The sequence below is a fragment of the Anolis carolinensis genome, unplaced genomic scaffold (genome assembly GCF_035594765.1).
Source record: "Anolis carolinensis isolate JA03-04 unplaced genomic scaffold, rAnoCar3.1.pri scaffold_9, whole genome shotgun sequence".
NCBI classification, from domain to species: Eukaryota; Metazoa; Chordata; class Lepidosauria; order Squamata; family Dactyloidae; genus Anolis; species Anolis carolinensis.
The window spans coordinates 3,541,583-3,562,438 of NW_026943820.1; the positions used below are offsets into that span (position 1 = coordinate 3,541,583).

General features: G+C 43.3%; 2 protein-coding genes across 7 annotated transcripts in view; one reads left to right on the forward strand and one right to left on the reverse strand.

Moving 5' to 3' along the window:
- ctu2 (cytosolic thiouridylase subunit 2) overlaps positions 1 to 20,856 on the forward strand; it is a 93,859-nt gene that overhangs the window by 33,943 nt on the left and 39,060 nt on the right. The gene's annotated exons all lie outside the window — the stretch shown is intronic.
- piezo1 (piezo type mechanosensitive ion channel component 1 (Er blood group)) overlaps positions 1 to 20,856 on the reverse strand; it is a 165,921-nt gene that overhangs the window by 23,778 nt on the left and 121,287 nt on the right. For 2 of the 5 annotated variants that reach the window (XM_062961869.1, XM_062961873.1), the window contains 12 exons: positions 18,401 to 18,497; positions 18,014 to 18,182; positions 14,190 to 14,279; positions 13,331 to 13,413; positions 11,843 to 11,905; positions 10,098 to 10,178; positions 6,115 to 6,215; positions 4,480 to 4,579; positions 3,408 to 3,524; positions 3,107 to 3,279; positions 1,188 to 1,309; positions 721 to 909 (listed from right to left, as the gene is read on the reverse strand). In XM_062961869.1, the coding sequence (XP_062817939.1) occupies positions 721 to 909; positions 1,188 to 1,309; positions 3,107 to 3,279; positions 3,408 to 3,524; positions 4,480 to 4,579; positions 6,115 to 6,215; positions 10,098 to 10,178; positions 11,843 to 11,905; positions 13,331 to 13,413; positions 14,190 to 14,279; positions 18,014 to 18,182; positions 18,401 to 18,497 (1,385 nt within the window). The remainder of the gene's footprint in view (positions 1 to 720; positions 910 to 1,187; positions 1,310 to 3,106; positions 3,280 to 3,407; positions 3,525 to 4,479; positions 4,580 to 6,114; positions 6,216 to 10,097; positions 10,179 to 11,842; positions 11,906 to 13,330; positions 13,414 to 14,189; positions 14,280 to 18,013; positions 18,183 to 18,400; positions 18,498 to 20,856) is intronic. The other 3 variants (XM_062961870.1, XM_062961871.1, XM_062961872.1) reach the window with 3 other exon arrangements.

Below are 20,856 nucleotides of genomic sequence, written 5' to 3' on the forward strand. Positions count from 1 at the left end.
TGCTGGAACACAACACACCAGACATCACAGTTGTGGGAAAGAAAAGAGTTTGGATCATTGATGTTGCCATCCCAGGTGACAGTTGCATTGACGAAAAACAACAGGAAAAACTCAGCCGCTACCAAGACCTCAAGATTGAACTTCAAAAACTCTGGCAGAAACCAGTGCAGGTGGTCCCGGTGGTGATGGGCACACTGGGTGCCGTGCCAAAAGATCTCAGCTGGCATTTGGAAACAATAGACATTGACAAAATCACGATCTGCCAACTGCAAAAGGCCACCCTACTGGGATCTGCACGCATCATCCGAAAATACATCACACAGTCCTAGACACTTGGGAAGTGTTCGACTTGTGGTTTTGTGATACGAAATCCAGCATATCTATCTTGTTTGCTGTGTCATACAATAAAATAAAAATAAAAACAAATTTCTATAAAATACACACATTAAACGCATCTACGCTGAGGATTTAATGCAGTTCGGCACCATTTGGACTGCCATGGCTCAATGCTACAGAATCGTGGGAGTCATAGTCTGGCATTCTTTGGCACAGAAGGCTAAAACCATTATTAAAACTACGCATCCCAAGATTCCATCGCACTGAGCCGTGTCGGTTCAAGTGGTGTCCAACTGCATTTCTGCCCAAACTGTTTTTCTTGTTACTCAGATCTGTCTCCAGAGTTAGGTTCTGCTTTTGGACTGTTCTCCGTGTTTCTGGTACCTGCTCTGCAGCAACTCGCTGGCCGTTCGGGGCCGGGTCGCGGAGTCGGCCAGGAGTTCTTGGGAGCTGCTGGGAAGGAGGAGCATCATGCCGTCCTGGGACTCGAACTCAGGGCTTCGCTCGTTGCTGTTGCTTCGAGTCTCGTAACCGGTGGTGTCGGTGCTAAGCACTTCCACAGCTTCGCCCGCACTGTGGAGAAAGGAGATAGACCTGTCATGGAGCTGTTCTACCGGAATGCGCGGAGGATGCGTCTACACTGTAGTATGACTACATTTTGACACCACTTTAACCTCCACAGAATTCTGAGAGTTGTAGTTTTACAAGGTCTTTTGTCATCTCTGCCCAAGACTTGTTGCCCTTACAAACTACAACTCGCAGGATTCCATCTCATTGAGATGGAAACTGCATTCACTCTACAGTGTAGACACACCTGGAGACGTTCCAGCCCTTCGCCCCTATGCACCTGCCTGGAAGCTGTGCTGTCGGGAGAACCTGCCACTGTACCCGGCAGTGCGGTGTCCAAGGAGGCCTGGTCTGCCGCTGCCGGTTGATACAATCTGTCCAGGCCGCTCCTCTGAACCTCCTCTGCCTACAAAAGAAAGGATGGAGCATCACCATATGTGAGAATGGATGGAGCATCACCAATGGACCACCAACAGATGAGGACAGAAGGAGTATCACCAAACAAGAGAATAGATAGAATATTACCAAAGGAGAGAATGGGAGGAGCATCACCAGATGAGAGAATGGATGGAGCATCACCGGATGAGAACATGGATGGAGTATCACGAAATGGACCACCATCAGATGAGGACAGATGGTGTATCAACAAAGGAGAGAACGGATGGAACATCACCAAAGGAGAGAACGGAGAGAGCATCACCAGACGAGATAATGGATGGAGCATCACCAGATGAGAGCATGGATGAACCATCACCAAAAGAGTGAAGAGATGGAGCATCACCTAGATGAGAACATGGATGGAGTATCACGAAATGGACTACCATCAGATGAGGACAGATGGAATATCAACAAAGGAGAGAACGGAGAGAGCATCACCAGACGAGATAACGGATGGAGCATCACCAGATGAGAGCATGGATGAACCATCACCAAAAGAGTGAAGAGATGGAGCATCACCTAGATGAGAACATGGATGGAGTATCACGAAATGGACCACCATCAGATGAGGACAGATGGTGTATCAACAAAGGAGAGAATGGATGGAACATCACCAAAGGAGAGAACGGAGAGAGCATCACCAGACGAGATAACAGATGGAGCATCACCAGATGAGAGCAAGGATGAACCATTACCAAAGGAGAGAACGGATGGAGCATCACCAGATGAGAACATGGGTGGAGTATCACGAAATGGACCACCATCAGATGAGGACAGATGGAATATCAACAAAGGAGAGAACGGAGAGAGCATCACCAGACGAGATAACAGATGGAGCATCACCAGATGAGAGCATGGATGAACCATCACCAAAAGAGTGAAGAGATGGAGCATCACCTAGATGAGAACATGGATGGAGTATCACGAAATGGACTACCATCAGATGAGGACAGATGGAGTATCAACAAAGGAGAGAAGGGATGGAACATCACCAAAGGAGAGAATGGATAGAGCATCACCAGATGAGAGCATGGATGAACCATTACCAAAATAGTGAAGAGATGGAGCATCACCAGATGAGAGCATGGATGGAGTATCACGAAATAGACCACCATCAGATGAGGACAGATGGAGTATCAACAAAGGAGAGAATGGATGGACCATCACCAAAAAAAAGAACGGAGAGAGCATCACCAGACGAGATAATGGATGAAGCCTCACCAGATGAGAGCATGGATGGAGTATCATGAAATGGACCACCCTCAGATGAGGACAGATGGACTATTAACAAAGGAGAGAATGGATGGAACATCACCAAAGGAGAGAACAGAGAGAGCATTACTAGACGAGATAATGGATAGAGCATCACCAGATGAGAGAACGGATGAAGCATCACCAAAGGAGAGAACAGATGGACCATCACCAGATGAGAGCATGGATGGAACATCATCCAGATGAGGACGGATGGAGTATCACCAAACAAGAGAAGAGATGGAACATCACCAAAGGAGAGAATGGTTGGACCATCACTGAATGAAAGGACAGAGGGATGGATCATCACCAAAGGAGAGAACGGATGGAACATCACCAAGTGAAAGAAGGTTTCAAGAGGACGGATGGACCATCACTGAAGAATGAGAGCACTAATGGACCATCCCCAAAGGAGAGAACGCTTGGACCATCACAAGATGAGAGAACTAGATGGAGCATCACAGGATGAGAGAAGAAAAGGGAGCATCATCAAAGGGGAGAACGGGTGGCTGACCTGATCCAACTGTTGGGTGAGGACGTATCTCTCCAGCCCCAAGACGGTGGACAACTCCTCATGCTCCTTAGTCAGGGCCCGCAGCCACTGGGTGAGTCCATCCATGGTGGCCTGGCACAGCACCCACAGGAAGCGGAGCGTGTTGAGCACCCGCTGCAGCACGTTGCTCTTCCCTGGAACAGAAGATGGACTGGAGTGAAGGACTGTGCCGTTCGTTCTTGCAAACTGGCAGATGTTGAGCAGTGGTTTGAAGATGGCCACTTTGAAGACCACGGTTCTTCATGACATCCCTTCCACAAACCTGGAGATGCTTCTTCCTCTTCTTCATCCTGTTCTCCCTCTTCTTCTTCTTCCTCTTCTTGGCTGCTGGTCCTGTCCTTCAATGGGCCACGCCGGACACCTCCTTTGCTGTCCTCCCCTGCAAGACAAAGGGTTGGTCAAGCACTCTGCCCCATGCACTCTAGTGATATTATTTATAACCCTCCTCAAATTTATTTTATTTATTAATCATAATAATTATAATAATTATAATAATGTATTATTATAATTATTATTATTATTATTATTATTATTATTATTATTATTATTATTATTATTATTGACAGTATTTATATTCCGCCCTTCTCACCCCAAAGATGACCCAGGGTGGATAACAATGCACATATACGTGGCAAACATTCGATGCCATTATTAGACATGCAACATATATAGACAGACAATAGAGGCAATTTAACGTTTTCCAGCTTCATGAGGGTATGCTCGATTCTGGCCACAGGGGGAGCTGTCGCTTCATCATCCACCTTGACACCGAGTCCTTGATGGAGTACTTCCTCAGTCTTCTGCACGCTGCTGGACGTTTTATGGTGTTGGAAATTAAGTTAAATTAGCCTCCCCGCATTAAGCGGTACCTAGAATTCTCTACTCAAATCAAATCACGTTTTATTGATTAGCCCATCGGCCGTATCAAAACATTTAACACATACACATACATACAAAAGAAGTTTGTACAAAAGAAGTTAAAATAAACAAGCTGTTAACAAGATCCCGTTCAGGTCAAATATCTGCATCACCTCCACAGTTTACCCCAATTGATTCCAAATATGCAATTCTCAACTGTATTGCTTTGAATAGGAAGAATTCTTTACTCACAGACGCAACTGTTTTTGTGGACAGCAAGCTAGGCTATGAATGGTCAGGAGCTTAACCCCGACCCGGGCTTTGAACCAGTAACCTCTTGGTTAGTGGCGATTTATTGCTACTGGCTACTAACCAGCTGCGCCACGGCCCGGCCTTGATATGGACACATTGCACCCAAAAAAGACCTTGCATCCAGCCCAAAATGGGACAGAAAAATGGGAAAGAGAAGAGCTTGCCTTTGGCCTCCTCCACGGCCTCCTGCTCCTTCTCCTTCTCTTGCTTCTCCCGTTCGTGCAGCGCTGACTTGGTGTTGGTCACCCAGGCCTGATAGGCCAGCTGGAAGGAAAGAGACACATAGGATCAGCCATAAAGGAACAATATCCGTATCTACGCCACTGCACCATAAAATCTAATGCACACCTCATTTTTCCAAACCCTGAAACCAAAAAAATTAGTATTTGCTGGCGAATGTAATGCACAGCGGCAACAAGTGCACTCTTTGTAATTTGGACACAAAAAGGTGTAAATTACAGCGGTTGCATGCTTAGAATTAATTCTCCATTGTGGACCGTGCACTTGGGATCTGTCATTGAATTTTCAATTCTGTCGTTGTTGTTATTATTATTATTATTGGAGCCCCTGATGGCACAGTAGGTTAAACCCATGTGCCAGCAGGAACTGATGAGTTGAAGGTTGGGTTGCTGGCCTGAAGGTTGCCAGTTCGAATCCAATCTGGAGAGAGGGCAGATGAGCTCCCTCTGTCAGCTCTAGCTCCATTCGTGGCCATAAGTGAAGCCTCCCACAAGGATAATAAAGCATCATAACATCTGGGCAATGTCCCCTGGGCAACATCCTTGCAGACGGCCAATTATCTCACACAAGAAGATTAATAATAATAATAATAATAATAATTTATTTATTTCCTGACATGAAATTTATTATTATTATTATTAGAAACACAACAAGAAGAGTCCACAGCAGACATTATTATTATTATTTGTATTATTTTCCTGTATTTATTTTATTATGACACAGCAAACAAGATAGATATGCTGGTTTCGTATCACAAAATCACAAGTCGAACACTTCCCAAGTGTCTAGGACTGTGTGATGTATTTTCGGATTATTATTATTATTATTATTAGAAACACAACAAGAAGAGTCCACAGCAGACATTATTATTATTTGTATTATTTTCCTGTATTTATTTTATTATGACACAGAAAACAAGATCGATATGCTGGATTTCGTATCACAAAATCACAAGTCGAACACTTCCCAAGTGTCTAGGACTGTGTGATGTATTTTCGGATTATTATTATTATTATTATTATTATTATTATTAGAAACACAACAAGAAGAGTCCACAGCAGACATTATTATTATTTGTATTATTTTCCTGTATTTATTTTATTATGACACAGCAAACAAGATCTATATGCTGGATTTCGTATCACAAAATCACAAGTCGAACACTCTCCAAGTGTCTAGGACTGTGTGATGTATTTTCAGATTATTATTACAGTAGAGTCTCGCTTATCCAACGCAAATGGGCCGGCAGAACGTTGGATAAGCGAATATGTTGGATAATAAGGAGAGACTAAGGAAAAGCCTATTAAACATCAAATTAGGTTATGATTTTACAAATTAAGCACCAAAACATCATGTTATACAACAAATTTGACAGAAAAAGTAGTTCAATACACAGTAATGCTGTGTAGTAATTACTGTATTTACGAATTTAGCACCAAAATATCACGATGTATTGAAAACATTGACTACAAAAATGCGTTGGATATTCCAGAACGTTGGATAAGCGAGTGTTGGATAAGTGAGACTCTACTGTATTATTATTTAAGGCAGGATCTCACCTGGAAGGCACTCTGCTTGGGCGGCTTCTGGTCATCCAGGACCGACTCCTCGTCTTCCTCGCTGTCCGTCTCAAAGAGGAAATAATCCCCCGAGTGCAACACTGCAAATTCATCCCCCCCAAAAAGAAGAAAGTTAGGAAACTATCTCTTTCCCAGTTTGGGAAAAGCCAGGCAGGAAGAAAACATATTCTGGAATCAGAGCAGTTTGATCCATTTTCCACCTGCCACGGCTTCGTCCTGGGATTTGGTCAGTGGGAAAGGGCAACATCAATCAACATTACTGGACAAATACCCAAGAGCATGCAATGGGAGAAAGGCTGGGCATTCAATTAAGACAGTAGGGAGCAATGTAAGTACTTCACCAAACTACAAATCCCAGAATTCTCTAGGATGGAGCTGTAGCAGTAAAAGTGGGATTCGACTTAGGAAAAGGACCATGCCCGGGGGGGGGGGGGGAGTGCACACTGCAGAACATAATTCTCTTGCCTATGCAATTATTAGAATTTACTTTGGAATTTACTATCAGACCTCAGTGGAGGTGGATGCATGTATGACTTTGGACTTCAAGGTTAGCAGTATGTGTCCAGACCTCAGTGGAGGTAGATGCATGTATAAGTTTGGACTTCAATGTTAGCAGTATGTGCCCAGACCTCAGTGGAGGTGGATGCATGTATAAGTTTGGACTTCAATGTTAGCGGCATGTGCCCAGACCTCAGTGGAGGTGGATGCATGTATAAGTTTGGACTTCAATGTTAGCGGTATGTGCCCAGACCTCAGTGGAGGTGGATGCATGTATGAGTTTGGACTTCAATGTTAGCACTATGTGCCCAGACCTCAGTGGAGGTGGATGCATGTATGTGTTTGGACTTCAATGTTAGAACTATGTACCCAGTCCTCAGTGGAGGTGGATGCATGTATGAGTTTGGACTTCAATGTTAGAACTATGTACCCAGACCTCAGTGGAGGTGGATGCATGTATGTGTTTGGACTTCAATGTTAGCACTATGTGCCCAGACCTCAGTGGAGGTGGATGCATGTATGTGTTTGGACTTCAATGTTAGCACTATGTACCCAGACCTCAGTGGAGGTGGATGCATGTATGTGTTTGGACTTCAATGTTAGCACTATGTGCCCAGACCTCAGTGGAAGTGGATGCATGTATGTGTTCGGACTTCAATGTTAGCAGTATGTGCCCAGACCAAAGTGAAGGTGGATGCATGTATGAGTTTGGACTTCAATGTTAGCAGTATGTGCCCAGACCTCAGTGGAGGTGGATGCATGTATGTGTTTGGACTTCAATGTTAGCACTATGTGCCCAGACCTCAGTGGAGGTGGATACATGTATGTGTTTGGACTTCAATGTTAGCACTATGTGCCCAGACCTCAGTGGAGGTGGATACATGTATGTGTTTGGACTTCAATGTTAGCGGTATGTGCCCAGACCTCAGTGGAAGTGGATGCATGTATGTGTTTGGACTTCAATGTTAGAGGTATGTGCCCAGACCTCAGTGGAAGTGGATGCATGTATGTGTTTGGACTTCAATGTTAGCACTATGTGCCCAGACCTCAGTGGAAGTGGATGCATGTATGTGTTCGGACTTCAATGTTAGCAGTATGTGCCCAGACCAAAGTGAAGGTGGATGCATGTATGAGTTTGGACTTCAATGTTAGCACTATGTGCCCAGACCTCAGTGGAGGTGGATACATGTATGTGTTTGGACTTCAATGTTAGCACTACGTGCCCAGACCTCAGTGGAGGTGGATGCATGTATGTGTTTGGACTTCAATGTTAGCACTATGTGCCCAGACCTCAGTGGAAGTGGATGCATGTATGTGTTCGGACTTCAATGTTAGCAGTATGTGCCCAGACCAAAGTGAAGGTGGATGCATGTATGAGTTTGGACTTCAATGTTAGCACTATGTGCCCAGACCTCAGTGGAAGTGGATGCATGTATGTGTTCGGACTTCAATGTTAGCAGTATGTGCTCAGACCAAAGTGAAGGTGGATGCATGTATGTGTTTGGACTTCAGTGATAGCAGTATGTGCCCAGACCTCAGTGGAGGTGGATGCATGTATGTGTTTGGACTTCAATGTTAGCAGTATGTGCCCAGACCTCAGTGGAGGTGGATGCATGTATAAGTTTGGACTTCAGTGTTAGCGGTATGTGCCCAGACCTCAGTGGAAGTGGATGCATGTATGTGTTTGGACTTCAATGTTAGCGGTATGTGCCCAGACTTCAGTGGAAGTGGATGCATGTATGTGTTTGGACTTCAATGTTAGCACTATGTATTCAGACCTCAGTGGAAGTGGATGCATGTAATCTTATGGACTTCAATGAGTACAACTATTCTTAAAGACTATGAACTATTGATTAAGGATGACAGCTGAAGTTTCCCCCATGCAAAAGGAAGTCAGGAAGAGCTGATGCGCAGGGAAGTGCCTTTCCTCCACCAAAAAAAGGACCGTGCAAGAAGAATAAGAATTGAAACCCAGCTTCAGGATGGAGAAAGAAAGCCGCTTAGCTTTGCGAAAGAGAAAAACTCGAGCTTGGAAGTAGAAAAAGGGAGAAAATTTACTATAGATTTCTGCGTCCTTTTGAAACCATCTGCACTAAGGGCCTCCTTTGCTTCCTCTTGCATGAAAGCAGGCCTTCTGTGCAAGTTTGCTAAGGTTTTGCAATGCCGAATGTTCCCAAAAAAGACAGTATTTTGTATGTTGAATCTGGGTCTCTGTTTCATGCAGTTTCCATGATATTATGCTCCATGCACTATATGGTTGCGAAAGGTATTTTTATTAGCACTATATGGCTGTTAAATATATTATTATTTTAGCACTTTCTGCTTTTATATTCTTTGTTCTCTAGTCTGTTGCTCTGCTCATTAATCAACGGTTCCTGGCATTTTTGTGTTTCGTTTTGAGTTTGCAAACCGCAACGAGATGGTACTAAATGTACATGCATGCACACCAACACATGCTCACATGCTTTGCCCCCTCCTCATCCTCACGTATGGCAATATTCTCCTCCAAATACACCCACAACATTGACATCTATTTCAAAAGGAAAGGTCTTCCAACTCTATCCTTGCTAAATACACACAGGTTTCCGAAGAAGAAATGCAGAACTTGGGAAAGTTGATATGACTGGGAACACAACTCCCAGAATCCCCATGCAGCCATAGAAGATAGGGGATTCTGGGGACTGCAGTAGGGAAAAAAGTACTTTCCCCACAATTGGGTTGGTCTGAGTTTTTCAGGTTGTATGGTCATGCTCCAGTAGCATTCTCTCCTGAAGTTTCGCCTGCATCTGTGGCTCATGGCATCTTCAGAGATCAAGTGGAGTGTATATATATCTGTGGAATAATGTCCAAGGTGGGATGCCTCCAGGCAACAGAGGCAAGGCTACCTCTATGCAGATACCCTCACTGATTGACTTTGCAACTTTGTAGCCACTCCGTGCTGATCAAGCTTGCTAATTGAAACATTTATACTTGCCTTAAACAGACAAGAGTTCTTTCTCCCACCCTGGACATTATTCCACAGATATATATATATACACTCCACTTGCTTCACTGTCAACAGACATGCTTGCCACAGATGCAGGCGAAACATCAGGAGAGAATGCTGCAGGAACAGCCCGAAAAACTCACAGCAACCCAGTGATTCTGGCCATGAAAGCGTTTGACAACATACTTTCCCCAAAGTTGTGAAAAGGAAAGAAATCAATCATAAGTTTGCATTATATGAGCTTTGAAGAGGAAGGAGAGTGCAAAATGTTGGATGCTTTCAAACCACAAAACAAACTCCATAATTTTGAGGCATTTTGGACTTCAGCTCCCAGAATCCACTGTCTTCTGGGAGCTGAAGTCCTCCAAACCTGGAGGGCTGGGATTGGGATTCGCCGCTGTTAAAACGTAAACAATATCCAAAAAATAAAGGCGCACACGCAAATATTCCGGACGGATTCAGTCCATGCCGACGTTACCACTATAATGCCCCCTGCTTCCTATCGTTCTTCTATCCAACTTAGCAGAAGGAGGCATCTCTGAGCCGCGTGGTTCTCCTTCTAGGAAAAGCAGACTATGGTTACCCTGCCCATGTGCAGAGTGCAGGACAGAAGTCAAAGCACAGCTGGTTACGGGTGAGAATGTGTGCGTCCGATGGCCCTTGGTTCATGCAAACGCGGCATGCAGTGCACGTCACCGGCTCATTGTAGTTCCCAGCTAGATTATGAGGATGCCTGCCATAGATGCGGGCGAAATGTCAGGAGAGAATGCTTCTGGAACATGGCCAGACAGCCCGGAAAAGTCACAGCAACCCAGTGATTAACTGCATTGAACTGGATTATATAGAGTTAAAATACGGTACTGTAACTGTGCGATAACATGGAAACCAGAGTCTAAACCCTAACCCAAACCAGAGTCCTTTAATGTGGCACAATTAATCAACATGGCAGCCTCTTAATGAATCCTGGGAGCTGTAGTTCTCAGCTCGATCTCCAATGCCCTATCAAACTACAAATCCCAGAATCTCTAAGTTAAAAGGAAGACCACAGTGCTATAACTGCGGCATGTGATAAAAATAAAGAAACACCGAGATCCGTTAATACGGCACATTTGTAACACTATGATTCCTCTTTTTAGATAGCATAGCAGTCTCCGATGAAATCCTGGGAGTTGTAGTTCTCTGCTAGATCAACCCTGCTTTACTAAACTACAAATCCCAGAATCCCGTGGTGAAAGAGGCACCATATTGCTATCACTGGCCATGCAATAACAATTATAGTGTTGCGATTGCTCTTGAGTTGCCATGACAGGCACCTATGGAATCCTGGGAGTTGTAGTTCTCTGCTAGATCAACCCTGCCTTACTAAACTACAAATCCCAGAATCCCGTGGTGAAAGAGGCACCATATTGCTATCACTGGCCATGCAATAACAATTATAGTGTTGCGATTGCTCTTGAGTTGCCATGACAGGCACCTATGGAATCCTGGGAGTTGTAGTTCTCTGCTAGATCAACCCTGCCTTACTAAACTACAAATCCCAGAATCCCGTGGTGAAAGAGGCACCATATTGCTATCACTGGCCATGCAATAACAATTATAGTGTTACGATTGCTCTTGAGTTGCCATGACAGGCACCTATGGAATCCTGGGAGTTGTAGTTCTCTGCTAGATCAACCCTGCCTTACTAAACTACAAATCCCAGAATCCCGTGGTGAAAGAGGCACCATACTGGCCATGCAATAACAATTATAGTGTTACGATTGCTCTTGAGTTGCCATGACAGGCACCTATGGAATCCTGGGAGTTGTAGTTCTCTGCTAGATCAACCCTGCCTTACTAAACTACAAATCCCAGAATCCCACGGTGAAAGTGGCACCATACTGGCCATGCAATAACAAAGACTTCCTTTCATACGGCACAATTATAGTGTTATGCTTGCTCTTAAGTTGCCATGGTAGGCGCCTATGGAATACTGGAAGTTGTAGTTCTCAAGCCAAGTTCCGTTGGGCTCCCAAACTACAAATCCCAGCATCCCTCATTTAAAGTAGGACCATATTGTCGGTTAAGGGTGCAATGAAAAGGGGTTTCAGAAGAGCGGCATGCAGGATGGAGGAGATGGCTCAAAGCCCCGTAACCCAATGGCCGGTGTTAGCGATGGCCCCGGATGCCCAGTGAGAGTTAGCGCCATGAGCCAGGATTCATGCGCTCCGAGCCGGACCGTACCTGCGGCGTGGTCAAGCCACGGGCGCCACCACTGCTTCCTCTGGTCCTTTTTGGAGCCCGTTTCTGTGGAGCGGGGCACAAGGAGACGTGAAGGGGGGACCAAGGGATGCTACGCGTTTCCGGGCATCACAATGCACGGAAGATACGGACACACTGGACAGCGTCCAGAGAAGGGCAACCAAGGTGGCGAAAGGTTTATGAACTATGAATCCCTTTGGGGGTGGGTGCACACAAGACGGGATTTGCACCAGGGCTGATACTACTAAAATTATGTTGCAACTTCGTAACTGCTACTGTTATGAATCGTAATGTAAATATCCGATATGCAGGATGTATTTTCATTCACTGGACCACATTGGCTATAAAAACCTGATATGCCCCAATTTAAATACTGGTGGGGTTTTGTCATTTGGGAGTAGTACTTGCTGGGCTTTATAGTTCACCTACAATCAAAGAGCATTCTGACCTCCGCCGACGATGGAATTGAACCAAACTTGGCACACAGAACTCCCACGACCAACAGCAAATACTGGAAGGGTTTGGTGGGCACTGATCTTGAGTTTGGGAGTTGTAGTTCACCTACATCCAGACAGCACTGTGGATGGACTCAAACCATGATAGATCTGGACCAAACATGGCACAATATGCCCAAATTTGAACACTGGTGGAGTTTGGGGGAAATAGATCTTGAAATTTGGGAGTTGTAGTTGCTGGGATTTATAGTTCACCTACAATCAAAGAGCATTCTGACCTCCACCCGTGATGGAATTGAACCAAACTTGGCACACACAACTCCCATGACCAACAGCAAATACTGGAAAGATTTGGTGGGCATTGAGCATGAGTTTGGGAGTTGTAGTTCAGCTACATCCAGAGAGCACTATGGACTCAAATAATGATGGATCTGGACCAAACTTGGCACAAATACTCAATACGCCCAAATGTGAGCACTGGTGGATTTGGGGGAAAATAGACCGTGACATTTGGGAGTTGTAGTTGCTGGGATTTATAGTTTACCTACAATCAAAGAGCCTCTTGAACCCCACCAGTGAGAGAACTGGGCAATTGGTGAGAGGATTCGCCATCTGTTTCCAAAAAGGAAGAGAAGGACAGGTAAAGAGATCTTTCTCTGCGAAAGGGGTTTCTAAGATGATCAGAAATGTATGTTTTTAGTGGTCCTGACCCCCAGGTTGAGAAACGCTGCATTAGGACAACCCTCTTGATGGAAACAGCTGGTCGACAGTGGGATTATGTGCAAGACTCTCCTCTGGAGGTTTGGAAAGTCTAGATGGACATCTGTCGGGAGGGACTGGAATGTGCCTTCCTGCCTGGCCGAAAGGGGTTGGACTGGATGGCCTTTGGGGTTCCCTTCCAGGGGAGTTTGAGACAGGGATCCACATGAGATGCCAATAGCACAAAGGGGAGAAATAGTATGGGTAATATCAAAGGGAAGCAGCTTCTCATTCCTCATCTAAATGGACTCCGTACCTGTTTGGTCCGTCTCCGGGGTCTCTTCTGCCGCCAGTTGTCCTTGGTGGTACTTCTCCTGCTTGGCCCGGATCCGCTCCATCCTACAAAGCAACGCATCCATCACCTTATGGAGTCCCCATCCTGTTTCCTTCCCAGACTTTCCCTTCTTTCCTTCAGGTAACTCTTCCAGGTGATCCAACAGCAAAGGAGAATCCACCCACTTCCATCTTGCTTCCAAAAACCCAGAAAATATTTCTTCATCCCGGATATACTTCCTGCAGGTTGAGCTTCCCTTACGCAGACTCCAAAACCTTCCAACGGCCAAACTACTAGTTTGTTCTCCAGCCCTGTGTCTCATGCAAATGCACAAGAGGACTCCAACACCCAGCACAGCAAATAGTAAGGAATGCTGGGAGGTGTAGTACCACAACAGCTGTTCTGGAAGGCTATCTAACTAGGAAGGTGGTATGTCCTCTCCTATGGAGACATGGCCACAAAATGCTTCTACAAATGGACCAAGTGGGCGTCTTCCAAATAATCTAACCCTCCCAATGTCTGTTATCATTTGTTAAGCTTGCTAAGGATGTTGGAAGATGCAATCTTTGGATCCCATGTGACAAAACTAGGAAATTTATCGTGACAACTTTTGGAGAGAGAGTTATTCTTAGTAATTCCCAATCTTTGGTCCTCCAGCTGCTTCAGACTTCAACTCCCAGAATCCCCTGACCGGCAAATAGTTGGAAATTCTGGGAGTTGAAGTCCAAAACATCTGCAAAACCAAATACAAAAGGATTGGGGACTTGTTGAGATTGGCAGTAAGTCCCAAGTCCTTGCAAATCGAGGGCATTTCTTGGTTCCTTCAAGGCACAAAACTCACTGCCGCTTGAGTTGGTCCAAGGATTTCTTCTCCGCCTGGTGACGGGAGCTCATCCACTTGATCATCCTGGCCTTGTAAAGGGCAAAGCCCCTGCAAAGAGAGACGGGCACAGAGGAGTCACGCACTAAACACTAAAGTACACAGAAATCTATAATACGTGTAAAGATACAGTTGTCCTATTACTAACTAATCTATATATATAAAAGAGTGATGGCATCAGGGCAGCGGACAAAACAACAAAACTACAGGCCCCCCAACCTCGAAATTTGACAACACAACCCATCATTCACGGCTCTAGGTTGATACAACAAAAAGAAAAGAAAAATAAAGTCCTAATTACAGGGAGAGGAATAATACTTTTTATCCAATTGCTGCCAGTTAGAAGGCTAAGCTCCTCCAACTTGGTCTCCTAGCAACCCAATAAAAAATAATAAAAAAACACTAAAAATAATTAAAAACACTAAAAATTAATACAATAAAATACTATAACAGAAAATAACTAAAAATAATACAAGAAAATAATAAAATGTAATAAATAAAAAGATAACTTACAGTAAAATTAATTAAAAAATACAAATAACGTCAAATAAAAATTACACAACAATTTTTAACCAATACCACCACCACTTTGCCACAGCAACGCGTGGCCGGGCACAGCTAGTACAGAATAAAACAATGGTAACAGACAAATTATAATCCATATAGGCGCATGAGTAATACACAAATACAAACTGTTTACAGCATTACATCAAACATTATATTCATGTTTGTATGTTTTTTCAGTAACAGATAAGTCTGTTCAATAACTGACTACAACACTTTAAATTCCAGTATTGTCCCACGTAGATAAACGTCTTAGAAATGCATGGTCAAAGGAATAAACAACTGTATATTGTGGTTCACACTTTAGATAAATTCATCATAGTCCCATGTAAGTCAAGGCAGTAGGATCATTATCCGCAATTGAAGTGCTACAGCAGAGCCACAAACTCCTTAGTGGAAGTAAGTGTTTTTCTTTGTTTAAATGAGTGTTAAACTTATGAGAAATTGTTTAATGTTACTGGGTGCTGGCAACAGCAAATCTATTATGTTGTCTTTTTTGAATATAGTTTACAAAAGCTGCAGAAAAGTCTACTACAAACGCATGAAAGAACCTTCAGAAGCTACCTGAAGAAGGGATTTTGATCCAGAAACAAGGGTTACAAAATACCCGGGAATCCTTGTTGTTTCTACATTCCTTTGTTTCTACATTCCTTTGTTCTACATTCCTTTATGGTTTATATTCCTTTTGCGCATCTCCAAAACATTAACTTACATGGGACTATGATGAATTTATCTAAAGTGTGAACCACAGTACACGGTTGTTTACTCCTTTGACCGTGCATTTCTAAGACGTTTATCTACGTGGGACAATACTGGAATTTAAAGTGTTGTACTCAGTTATTGAACAGACTTATTTGTTACTGAAAAAAACATACAAACATGAATACAGTAGAGTCTCACTTATCCAACACTCGCTTATCCAACATTCTGGATTATCCAACGCATTTTTGGAGTCAATGTTTTCAATATATCGTGATATTTTGGTGCTAAATTCATAAATACAGTAATTACTATATAGCATTACTGCGTATTGAACTACTTTTTCTGCCAAATTTGTTGTCTAACATGATGTTTTGGTGCTTCATTTGTAAAATCATAACCTAATTTGATGTTTAATAGGCTTTTCCTTAATGCCTCCTTATTATCCAACATATTCGCTTATCCAACATTCTGCCGGCCCGTTTATGTTGGATAAGTGAGACTCTACTGTATAATGTTTGATGTAATGATGTAAACAGTTTGTATTTGTGCATTACTCATGCGCCTGTAAGGATTATAACAGGGGTCCCCAAACTAAGGCCCGGGGGCCGGATGCGGCCCTCCAAGGTAATTTACCTGGCCCTCGCCCTCATTTATAATATAATATTTTTATATCCGTTTTAATAATATAATATATTGTATATACATATAATACTGATAATAATATTATCATTTTATACAATACAATACTAACAATATCATATAATAATATTAATTATATGTTATATATTACATATAATATTACAGTATAGTGGTATATTTCAATATAGTATAATGCCAATATTGTGCTATGCTAATAATATAATATACTGTATGTACATACAGCTGCTCTGAGTTCCCTTCGGGGTGAGAAGGGCGGGATATATGTCAAAGACAGAACGCCACAAGATAAAAGATAACAAAGTTTATTGGAGTTACAGAACCAAAAATGCCCGTAAAAGACAAGGGCTAGGCAAACACTGGCCTTAAAAGTAAAAAGAGACAAGAAAAACGTTCAAAAGATAAACCGGATTAAACTGGAGTTTAATCCGGGTTAAATCAAAACAGCTTGCTTCAGCCTGGGAATAAACAAACAGAAGCTGGTGAACAAAAAGTTCAAAGGAATGCAACTAATTGGCAGCAGATGCTTCTCTGCTGCCAAGAGCTATATTTGAGTAACTTAGAGGTTACTCCTCCACACAGCAGGCAATTTCCCGATACAAACACAGCAGACGAGGGCAGAAGCAGTCAGCGAAGTCCCAATCCGTTCCGAAGGTCGTAAGGCAGATGCAGACGTTTGTAGTTCACCAGTTCCAACGATAGACACAGGTAGGAGAATCCGAGGCCGTAGTCAGTCAGTCCGTAAGTCCAGAGTAAGCAGATGGCGTCCGTCAAGAAGACGACGGAAGGTCAAAGGTAGTCAGCAAACGAATCACACCCGTCTTCAGGAAAACTTCCCACACAGATCCCAAGCGTTCGTCCAGATTACCTTGCCCAACGCAATTTGCTATTGCTCCCAAACCCCATGTTATGCCAGTTACAAGTCCTCATCGCTATCAGCTGTTCTCCTTAGCCCGGGCGTTTCCTCATCACTTTCCTCATCAGAACTGGAACACCTTTGACTACGCCCCACAGCATCCCCAGCTGTGGATCCCGTCCCATCCCTCCAGCTTGTCCACAGGTCTAATCCTGAAGGTCCCCAATCGCCTTCCATACTATCATTGCCAGTGGCACCCAAATCCTCCCTTACACGAGTCCATTCCATGTCATCCTCCTCTGAGCTAACCATCTCTTCCTCCATTCTCTCAGTAAAGCCCTCAAAGGAATCCTCGTCAGATGGTTCTGCAAAGATATCTCACAGTCGCTTCCTTTCTTGCTCCTCGAGAGTATCTGACTCTCGAGGAGTCTTACGCCCACGTCTCCCAGTAGTAGAGCCATGAGGCTCAACCATAACAATATAAATGTAGTAAATAAATGTAGTAAATGAATAAATAATTAATTTTGGACTTAGGCTCGCCCAAAGTCTGAAATGACTTGAAGACACACAACAACAACAACAACAACAATCCTAATTAACCTGACTATCTCATTGGCCAGAAGCAGGCCCGCACTTCCTATTGAAATCCTGATAGGTTTATGTTAGTTAAAATTATTTTCATTTTTAAATATTGTATTGTTCTTTCATTGTTATTATTGTTGTTTTGCACTACATATAAGATATGTGCAGTGTGCATAGGAATTGGTTCGGTTTTTTCCCCCAAATGATAATTCGGCCCCTCAACAGTCTGAAGGATTGTGGACCGGCCCTCTGCTTTAAAAGTTTGAGGACCCCTGGATTATAATTGGTCTGTTACCTTTGTTTTATTCTATATTAGTTAGTAATAGGACAACTGTATCTTTACACAGAGGAGTCATGCAGCAGCTCAAAAGCCCAATGCGATTGTGTCGTCCCGGATTCTACGATCTGCCCTTTGCCAACCTACCTGGATGCTTGCAAAGCCGAGGCCTGGAGGTCGGCCGCAACGTGCAGGAAATAGTAGCTGAGGAAGACCCTGCGCTGGAGGAGCAGGAAGAAGAAGCAAATGCTGTCCCAGATGATGCCGGCTTCTTCCACGGGCAGCGCACAGTCCTGGTTCTTGTTCAGATCCTTGGCTGGCAAAGGAGGAGGACGGAAAGAAAGCATGACGAGCAAGGGATCATCAAACATCACCATCACAGTCATAGCACAGATCACCCCGAGTTTTGGAGTTCGGTGCCATCTGCGCGCACATGATGCCCAATTCTACTACGGCACTCAGCAGGACCAGCCCTGGTTGGCCCTTGGATGGGAATCCTTCTGCTACGGACATAATAATTCTGCAAATACTCACGGTCGTAATAGCCCTTGACGGTGCAGGCCAAGCTGAAGAGCTGGATCACCCAGCAAAAGTTGTTCTGCATTTGCTGGACAAAGACGCAGGACAGGAGCTGGTTGCAAAGGAAACACGGCTGCCGTTAACTCCAAAAACAGCACTGCATTCTTAAAGAGTGCATATAAAGTTCAGACTAAAACCCAAAACAGATTCTGCACCCAGACACAAGACCCACCCAACTGTTACTATCATATTCCGGTAAAAAAACATTGTGTCTTGGATACTGCATTCAAAGTTCAGACTACAATCCAAAGTGAATTGAACACACCAATGAAAAAGCTACCCAGCCTTTTAAAGTTCAGACTACAACCCAAAGTGGACTCTATACAAAGACAAAAGAGCCATTAGTGGCCATTATCTTGTCCCTTAAAGAAGCTGTGCATCTGAGTGCCTTCAAAGTTCAGACTAAAATCCAAAGTGGATTGCAAAGACAAAAAAATCACCCAGCTACCACTCTCTTGTCCTCTAATACTGTCCCCAAAGTTCAGGCTAAAAGCCAAAATAGACTAAAGAGACATCTGTTGCCATTATCCTGACCCCATAAGAAGCTAGTGCATTTAAAGTTCAGACTAAAACCCAAAGCGGATTCGGCACAAAGGAGAAAAAGCTATCTCAGCTACCAGTATCCTGCCCTCTAAGATTCCTTTAAAGTTCAGACTAAAACCCAAAGCAGATTTTGAATATAAAGAGTCATCAGTTGACATCATCCTGTTACATAAAGAAACAGTATCTTAGTGCCTTTAAAGTTCAGACTAAAATCCAAAGCGGATTCAGCACAAAAACCAAAAAGCTATCTCAGCTACCAGTATCCAGTCCTCTAAGATTCCTTTAAAGTTCAGACTAAAACCCAAAGCAGATTTTGAATATAAAGAGTCATCAGTTGACATCATCCTGTTACATAAAGAAACAGTATCTTAGTGCCTTTAAAGTTCAGACTAAAATCCAAAGCGGATTCAGCACAAAAACCAAAAAGCTATCTCAGCTACCAGTATCCTGCCCTCTAAGATTCCTTTAAAGTTCAGACTAAAACCCAAAGCAGATTTTGAATATAAAGAGTCATCAGTTGACATCATCCTGTTACATAAAGAAACAGTATCTTAGTGCCTTTAAAGTTCAGACTAAAATCCAAAGCGGATTCAGCACAAAAACCAAAAAGCTATCTCAGCTACCAGTATCCAGTCCTCTAAAATTGCCTTTAAAGTTCAGACTAAAACCCAAAGCGGATTCTGAATATAAAGAGTCATCAGTTGACATCATCCTGTTACATAAAGAAACAGTATTTTAGTGCCTTTAAAGTTCAGACTAAAGCCCAAAGCGGACAAAAAAGCTATCTCAGCTACCAATATCCTGTCTTCTAAGAATGCCTTTAAAGTTCAGAGTAAAACCCAAAGCGGATGCTGCATACAGACTAAAGAGCCACCCAGATGACATTATCCTGTTCTCTAAGTTCAGACTAAAACCCAAAGCGGACAAAAAAGCTATCTCAGCTACCAATATCCTGTCTTCTAAGAATGCATTTAAAGTTCAGACTAAAACCCAAAGCGGATGCTGCATACAGACTAAAGAGCCACCCAGATGACATTATCCTGTTCTCTAAGTTCAGACTAAAACCCAAAGCGGACAAAAAAGCTATCTCAGCTACCAATATCCTGTCTTCTAAGAATGCCTTTAAAGTTCAGACTAAAACCCAAAGCGGATGCTGCATACAGACTAAAGAGCCACCCAGATGACATTATCCTGTTCTCTAAGTTCAGACTAAAACCCAAAGCGGACAAAAAAGCTATCTCAGCTACCAATATCCTGTCTTCTAAGAATGCCTTTAAAGTTCAGACTAAAACCCAAAGCGGATGCTGCATACAGACTAAAGAGCCACCCAGATGACATTATCCTGTTCTCTAAGTTCAGACTAAAACCCAAAGCGGACAAAAAAGCTATCTCAGCTACCAATATCCTGTCTTCTAAGAATGCCTTTAAAGTTCAGACTAAAACCCAAAGCGGATGCTGCATACAGACTAAAGAGCCACCCAGATGACATTATCCTGTTCTCTAAGTTCAGACTAAAACCCAAAGCGGACAAAAAAGCTATCTCAGCTACCAATATCCTGTCTTCTAAGAATGCCTTTAAAGTTCAGACTAAAACCCAAAGCGGATGCTGCATACAGACTAAAGAGCCACCCAGATGACATTATCCTGTTCTCTAAGTTCAGACTAAAACCCAAAGCGGACAAAAAAGCTATCTCAGCTACCAATATCCTGTCTTCTAAGAATGCCTTTAAAGTTCAGACTAAAACCCAAAGCGGATGCTGCATACAGACTAAAGAGCCACCCAGATGACATTATCCTGTTCTCTAAGTTCAGACTAAAACCCAAAGCGGACAAAAAAGCTATCTCAGCTACCAATATCCTGTCTTCTA